This window comes from Piliocolobus tephrosceles, chromosome 8 (assembly GCF_002776525.5).
Source record: "Piliocolobus tephrosceles isolate RC106 chromosome 8, ASM277652v3, whole genome shotgun sequence".
NCBI classification, from domain to species: domain Eukaryota; kingdom Metazoa; phylum Chordata; class Mammalia; order Primates; family Cercopithecidae; genus Piliocolobus; species Piliocolobus tephrosceles.
Genome location: NC_045441.1, coordinates 124,683,086 through 124,691,552, shown reverse-complemented (window position 1 = coordinate 124,691,552; position 8,467 = coordinate 124,683,086). Strand labels below are relative to the sequence as shown.

General features: G+C 45.3%; 1 protein-coding gene across 1 annotated transcript in view; it reads right to left on the bottom strand.

The window, feature by feature from the left end:
- NUP205 (nucleoporin 205) overlaps nucleotides 1–7,925 on the bottom strand; it is a 90,196-nt gene extending 82,271 nt beyond the window's left edge. The window contains exon 1 of the mRNA XM_023190051.2: nucleotides 7,856–7,925. Within this exon, the coding sequence (XP_023045819.2) occupies nucleotides 7,856–7,883 (28 nt within the window). The 5' untranslated portion in view covers nucleotides 7,884–7,925. The remainder of the gene's footprint in view (nucleotides 1–7,855) is intronic.
- Nucleotides 7,926–8,467: the final 542 nt, after the last annotated feature.

The window sequence follows — 8,467 nt, the reverse complement described above, 5'->3', positions numbered from 1 at the left end:
AAAAAAATATATATATATATATATATATATATATATATATAAGAAAATAGAACCTAAACTAGGATGAGGACAGTACAGGAGGAAAAGGTCTGTTAGTAAAAGAAAGGACTCAGAATTGGTTATCAAATGGCACAAGTTATAAAGGGAAGGTATTAATGATGACTCCTGCGCAAATCTGAAATACACCTTACCAAAGATATTTCAGAAATCTGATAAAGTGCTGACAAAAGTTAATTTTCTCTCCTTCATTTTAAATATTAATTAATACACAGTAGGACCTCTGAAAAACTAAAAAATTTCCTTGTATTACACATATTTAGTGTAGTAAGCTCAGTGAATGTTACGGAAAAATCCAATTTTTCCCCCAATAACAGTAGGCATCCAATTAAAGATCAAAACTCTACAATAGGCCAGGTACAGTGGCTCACACCTGTGATCCCAGTACTGTGGGAGGCCAAGGGAGGCAGATCACTTGAGATCAGGAGATCAAGACCAGCCTGGCCAACATGGTGCAACCCTGTCTCTACAAAAAATACAAAAAAAAATTACCCAGGCATGGTGGCGTGTGCCTGTAATTCTAGCTACTCAGGAGACTGAGGTGGGAGAATCGCTTGAACCCGGGAGGCAGAGGTTGCAGTGAGCCGAGAGCACACCCACTGCACTCAAGCCTGGAAGACAAGAGTGAGACTCCATCTCAAAAAACAAACAAACAAACAAACAGACTCAACAATAAAAAAACAGGTACACTGGCCTACTTAGTTCGTCATTAATATCAACATAGCACCAAAGGGCCAGGCAAGGTGGCTCACACCTGTAATCCTAGCACTTTGGGAAGCCAAGGTAGGCCTCCTAAGGTTCAAGGAGGTTAAGTGCAACAGTTCAAGACCAGCCTGGGCCACATGGCAAAACCCTGTCTCTACTTAAAAAAAAAAAAAAACCCGGGTGGGCGTGGGGGTTTACACTTGTAATCCCAGCACTTTGGGAGGCCAAGGTGGGCAGATCACAAGCTCAGGAGTTCAAGTCCAGCATGGCCAACATGGTGAAACCCCATCTCTACTAAAGATACAAAAAAAAATTAGCTGGGTGTGGTGGCGCACACCTGTAATCCCAGCTACTTGGGAGGCTGAGGCAGGAGAATCACTTCAACCCGGGAGGCAGAGGTTACAGTGACCTGAGATCTTGTCATTGCACTCCAGCCTGGGTGACAGGGCAAGACTCCGTCTCAAAAAATAAAAAAAAAAAAAAAGCTGGGCATGGGTGGCTTGTTCTATAGTCTCAGCTACTCATGAGGCTGAAGTGGGAGGATCACCTGAGTCTCAGAGGGTAGAGGCTGTAGTATGCCATGATTGAGCCACTGCAGTCCAGTGTGGGCAAGAGAGTGAAACCTCGTCTCAAAAAAGAAAAATGAAACAAAAACAAAAACAAAAAACACCAAAGGTAGCTACAACAGAGAGTTATCTTCAATCTGCCTTGAGTTTGACCAATTTTAGTAAATACCTTTTTTTTGTTTGTTTTTTGTGACAGGGTCTTGCTGTCACCCAGGCTGGTGTGCAGTGAGGCAATCACAGTTCGCTACAGCCTCAAACTCCTGGGCTCAAGCAACCTCCTGCCTCAGCTTCTCTAGTAGCTAGGATTACAGGCGCACACCACTAGACCTGGCTAATTTTTGTATTTTTTGTAGAACTGGGGTGTTACTATGTTGCCCAGGCTCATCTTGAACTCCTAGCTTCAAGTGATCCTCCCTCCTCAGCCTCCTAAAGTGCTGGGATTACAGTAAATACCTTTTTACTGATTATAAATGAAGGGACACTATAAATTTTTCAGAATTACTAAATATGTACTTTTAACATGTAGTTTAGTCAGCTGAGAAATACATTTCTTTTCCTTAACGTTTAGGGATACCTCCAGCAAATCATATTTACTCACTCACTCACCATGTGTAAAGTACTGGTAAGATTACACTGTAGTGAGGAAAAACATTAATCATAATCATACATAAATGTAAAATCTGGTCAGGCGCGGTGGCTCACGCCTGTAATGCCACCACTTTGAGAGACCAAGGCAGGCAGATCACGAGGTCAGGAGATCAAGACCATCCTGGCTAACACAGTGAAACCCCATCTCTACTAAAAATACAAAAAATTAGCCAGGCGTGATGGCACGCGCCCGTAGTCCCAGGTACTCGGGAGGCTGAGGCAGGAGAATCGCTTGAACCCGGGAGGCGGAGGTTGCAGTGAGCCGAGATCACACCACTACACTCCAACCTGGGCAACAGAGTAAGACTCCATCTCAAAGAAAAAAAAGTAAAATCCAGCTGTGGTCAGGATATGAAGGATATGAAGGAGAGGGAGCCAGGGCAAGAGATCACATTATAGGGGAATCTGACCTAGCCAGAGAGGCAGGAGGAGAGAATTATCCATGAGGAAGTGATAACTAGGCTGAAATCTGAAGAACAAAAGTGGTAGTTAACTGACAGGTGGGAGGTGAAGACACGCATTCCAGGAAGAGGACATGTGGGTTTCTATGGCAAGAGGGAATGCGACATGTCAAAGAACTCAAAAGGCCAAGAGAGCTGCAGTACAGAAAACGGGTTTGGCAAGATCATCACGTAGGGCTCACTTGCCCACGTTAAAGAATTTTGATGGCTGGGCGTGGTGGCTCGGGCCTGTAATCCCAGCACTTTGGGACACCGAGGCAGGCAGATCACGAGGTCAGGGGATCAAGACCATCCTGGCCCACATGGTGAAACGCTGTCTCTACTAAAAATACAAAAATTAGCTGGGCGTCGTGGCACACGCCTATAGTCCCAGCTACTCAGGTGGCTGAGGCAAGAGAATCGCTTGAACCCAGGAGGCAGAGGTTTCAGTGAGCCAAGATCACGCCACTGCACTCCAGCCTGGTGACAGAGCCAGACTTCGTCTCAAAAAAAAAAAAAAAAAAAAAATGATTTTGGTATTTACTCTAAAAGATCAAGCCAAATGAAGATTTAAAATATGAGGACTTTTTGCTCATGCCTATAATCCCAGCACTTTGGGAGGCCGCGGTGGGTGAATCATTGGAGGTCAGGAGTTCGAGGCCAGACTGGCCAACATGGTGAAACCCCATCTCTACTAAAAATACAAAAATTAGCCAGGTGTGGTGGCAGGCACCTGTAATCCTAGCTGCTTGGGGAGGCTGAGGCAGGAGAATCTCTTGAACCTGGGAGGCAGAGGTTGCAGTGAGCTGAGATCATGCCACTGCACTACAGTCTGGGCGACAGAATGAGCCCCGTCTCAAAATTAAAAAAATAATAAATAATAAATAATTTTTTATAAAGGGACTTTCTGAACTACAAGAAACAGAAGTTAACCCTATTGAGAGCTGTTTACAAGGATGGAAGAGACCAGAATGGGTGAAAGAATAGTAGGTATGAAGAGGGAGTCAGTGGGCTGGGCACAGCGGCTCAGGCCTGTAATCCAGCTACTAGGGAGGCTGAGGCAGGAGAATGATTTAAACTTGGGAGGCAGAGGCTGCAGTGAGCTGAGACTGCACCACTGAACTCCAGCCTGGGCAGAGAGAGGGAGGCAGGGAGGAAGGGAGGGAGGAAGGAAGGAGATGGAGTCAGCGAATACTAACAAATCTTTTGACAGGCTTGACTAGGAAGAGGACAGTAAGTGGAGTGAGGCATGAGATTATTAGTGGAGAGAAAGGAAGGAGCAAGACAGAGAAGTGAATATATAAGACAAAAAAAGAGTAACAGAAGAACACGATGGGTGGGATTTACATTAGATAGGAACACAGAGGAAAACTGATTCAAAAGGATGCAGACACACCTAGGTTTAAAGGTTTGAGAGTGAATAAAGGGCGTTCATGCATGTTGGCTCCTATTTTTTCTGTGACTAGAAGTCTGAGGGTTTAGTTATTCGCAGGTTAAAGATTTGAAGAGTGTGGAAAGGTCTGAAGTATTCACTGCTGTGAATGGACGAGGTGACCAGACTATCACAGAAGGACTGCCAAGCAGTGTTAATAGTTGCTTATTCACAAGTATGTGAGTGTACTCAGCTGGGTTGATACAGGTCACAAGACCAGTTGTTATATAGCTGAAATGCTGAAATACAAGCATAGGTCTTTTTTTTTTTTTTTTTAGACAGAGTCTCGCTCTGTCACCCAGGCTGGAGTGCAATGGCATGATCTTGGCTCACTGCAACCTCTGCCTCCCGGGTTCAAGCGATTCTCCTGCCTCAGTCTCCCAAGTAGCTGGGATTACAGACATCTGCCATCATGCCGGGCTAATTTTTGTATTTTTGTAGAGACAGGGTTTCACCATGTTGGCCAGGCTGGTCTCGAACTCCTGACCTCAGTGATCTGCCTACTTCAGCCTCCCAAAGTGCTGGGATTACAGGCATGAGCCACCACACCCGGCCAACCATAGGTCTTAGAACTCTACAATCTCTATATTTTTTCCTTACAACTCTAAGATGTTTGATTTTTTTTAAAACTAATTTAAAGGAAGCACTTAACATAGAATGCAATCTCCACAAATTTTAAGTGTACAGTTCAGCAGTGTTAAGCATATTCACATTGTGCAATAGATCTTCAAAGCTTTTTTCATCTTGCAAAATAGAAACTCTATGCCCCCTTAACAACTCCCCATTTTCCCCTTTCCCAGCTCCCGGCAACCACCATTCTACTTTCTGTTTCTATGAGTTTGACTACTTCAGATAACTCATATAAGTGGAATCAAGCAGTATTTGTGTCTTGTGACTGGCTTATTTCACTTAGTATGTCCTCAAGATTCATCCACATTGTTTTATGTGACAGGATTTCCTTCCTTTTTAAGGCTGCATAAAGATATTATGTATATGCATGTATATGTTATGTATATGCATATACATTATGTATACTGCATGTATATGACACATTTCCTTTACCCACTCAACTCGACATTCATTACTTGATGGAAAAAGGGTTCCTTCCCTATGACGTTTAGTTTTTTTAAAAAAAACCACCTCCTGACTCTTGGCTTTTAAAAATGTTTCCTATGTTGCCAATTAAACACTCCTGACACAAGACTTTGTACACTCTTTGTACACTCTTTGCTGCTGTTGGCAACTCCTTTTCCCTCCAGTGATTCGTTTAATAATTATAATAGCTTAGGGCGAGTATGTACTAAGGAAATGTGTATAGGCCAGACACAGTGGCTCATGTCTGTAATCCCAGCACTTTGGGGAGGCCGAGGTAGGCGGATCACCTGGGGTCAGGAGTTTGAGACCAGTCCGGCCAAACATGGTGAAACCCTGTCTCTACTAAAAATACAAAAAACTTGACCAGGCGCAGTGGCTCACGCCTGTAATCCCAACACTTTGGGAGGCTGAGGGGGGCAAATCACGGGATCAGGAGCTCGAGACCAGCCTGGCCAATATGGTAAAATTCCTTCTCCACAACAAATTCAAAAAATTAGCTGGGCATAGTGGCGGGCGCCTGTAATCCCAGCCACTCGGGAGGCTGAGGCAGGAGAATCGCTTGAACTTGGGAGGCGGATGTTGTAGTGAGCCGCGATCGTAGCACTACACTCCAGCCCGGGGAACAGAATGAGACTCGGTCTCCAAAACAAAACAAAAAAAAATGGCTGGGCGCGGTGGTTTACGCCTGTAACCCCAGCACTTTGGGAGGCCAAGAAGGGCGGATCACGAGGTCAGGAGATCGAGACCATCCTGGCTAACATGGTAAAACCCCGTCTCTACTAAAAATACAAAAAAAAATTAGCCGGGCGAGGTGGCGGGGCGCCTGTAGTCCCAGCCACTCAGGAGGCTGACGCGGGAGAATGGCGTAAACCCGGGAGGCGGAGCTTGCAGTGAGCCCAGATCACGCCACTGCACTCCAGCCTGGGCGACAGAGCCAGACTCCCTCTCAAAAAAAAAAAATAATAATAATTAGCCACGCTAGCCAAGCATGGTGGCAGGCGCCTGTAATCCCAGTTACTTCGGAGGCTGAGGCAGGAGAATTGCTCAAACCCGGGAGGCGGAGGCTGCAGTGAGCCGAGATCATGCTACTGCACTCCAGCCTGGGTGACAGGGTGAGACTCCATCTCAAAAAAAGAAAAAAAAAGAAAAAAGGAAAAGAAACGTATATACCCTGCGCACTGGCTCACACCTGTAAACGTACCACTTTGGGAGGCCGAGGCAGAAGGATGGCGTGAGGACAGCAGTTCGAGATAAGCCTAGCCAACATGGAGAAACCCCGCATCTACTAAAAATACAAAAATTAGCCCAGCGTGGTGGCGCGTGCCTGTAATTCCAGCTACTCGGGAGGCTGAGGTAGGAGAACTGCTTGAACCTGGGAGGCAGAGGTTACAGCGAGCTGGGATCGCATCACTGCACTCCCGCCTGGGAGACAGAGCAAGACCCCATCTCAAAAACAAAAAACAAAAAAATAAAATAAAATAGAGAAATTATATATAACCACACGTATAACAGGCAACCCTTGCTTTTAAGCATATCTAATTGGGAAGGAAGGACAGCAATATTAAGCATGTAACTTCATTACTAACCTTCTAATATATACGTCTAATATCATAAAATGAATTAGGTTGTGCTTAAGTAGTAGCACTAGGTAGTTTAAGCACATAAGACTGGCTTAGAATCATTAGATGTTTAACTCTGGGGACATTACCTAACTATCTGAAGTCTCTATTTCCAAATCTGTAAAATGGTGTATTTAACAGCAACTACTCCAAAGGTGTATAAATGGCAACTGAATGAGATAAGCACAATAATAAGCGTAAAGCTGGGATATAGTATGTGCTCAGTAAACATAGCTTTCATTATAATTTATCATAGCGTTTCTGTAATGATTTGATTTACAAAACAGATTTAGACAACTTTTCGAGAAAATCAGTCCTGTGGAAAATAGAACCAATACTTTAAAAAATGACTGTAAAGAAACAGAAAATGCACCCACGAAAGAGTCCTTTTAAGTGAGATTCTTACAAGCATTTACCACACAGACATACTCTTAATCTTGCCCGCGAAGTTCTGAGCATCTCAATCGAGGCATTAACATTCTAAGCGCCAAATTCTTTTCCCGGACTGCTCTGCCTATGAAGGACTTTCTGCATCCTTGCCCCGCCTACTATGCGACAGCAGTGTACCCCAGGAAATATGACAATCAAAATGCACTCACTCATTCAAACACCACTGGAGGGCGGTACCGCCCGAATTGAGAATCATCAAAAGAGGATCCACCCCAAATCTTCCAGAGTTCTTTTACTACCTTCTAGATTCAATTCCACCCCGAAAATCTACAGCTCCAAAGGTACAAGAACATCCAGGGCCTAACCACATCCGCAGAGTTAGGAAACGTCCGCTGAAGCCCCGCCACCCTCTTCCTGACCACCTTTCAGATGGCCGACTTCATAATCGGGAGTATTCGCTGCCTGCAAGATCCCCCACCCTCTAAGGAACTCCGGCGCCTACTTTCAGCCTCTGCTCATGGCTGGAAAATATCTCCGGTCCTCTGGCTTCACTGCTGAAGACCTGACGCTTTTCCGGCGAAATCTGGACCACAGACGCACAGTGGAACTTGGGGGTGAGGGAGCCAGGCTCAGCCCTGGGCTGTGAGAGATTAAATACCTGGGTCCAGCTGCCCAAGCCTCACTGCCTCGATTCTCAAACCCCAACTCAAGGGCTAGAGCCGCAGCACCGACGCGCGCCATTCAAACTGGGGAGGGGTGAGACTCTAGGCCCAGAATTAGTGAAAAGCAGGCACCGCACATAAGTTGGGTGCTAGACTCCGAGAAACCCCACGGTCTCGTCTCTCCCTGAAAACCTGGTCATCGCTCAGCTCAATCGTCTCCTTTATGTCTGGCCACACTTACCCGAATTTACCGCCAAAGGCGTCGCCATCTTAGAGGCGCACTAACTGAGTCCTTCTGCCGCATGGAGGCCCCAGGAAGGAGTGAGGTTGCCCAGAGTGAAGCCTGAACAAAAAGGCACCACGCTGTCCCCTCCACGCTGGGCCGTCCCAGGCGTACAGAAGGCTCCAGAATCTGCTCTGGGTCACAAGCATCAATTTTCATTGGGATTATTCAAATAAGGCGAGGGCAACCACTTCAGAGACACGAGGTCCTCGATCCGACGTTCATCGTGTAGTGCATCCTGGGACTTGTAGTTTCTTTCTAATGATGAGTTGGTTAAGTGGAGAGGAAAAAGTAAAGTGGAATAGAAAAAGATATTCTGGGAGTAGTTATTAAAATGACGCCCACTTATGAGATTATAAAAGCCGTAAGTTCAAATCATTATCTCCGTTTCAAGTTAAATCTTCCTTACAGTGGGGAGTGGAGTAAGGTGTGAAGTGTCTACACCTCAAAAAGTCATTGACCGGTTAAAAACTAAGTTTCCGTGACATTTCAGTTTACCAAGTATGTTGTGTCAACATAGTTGCGTAGAGCGAAACAAAGCATAATTTTTAACTATAAAATTTTCAAACG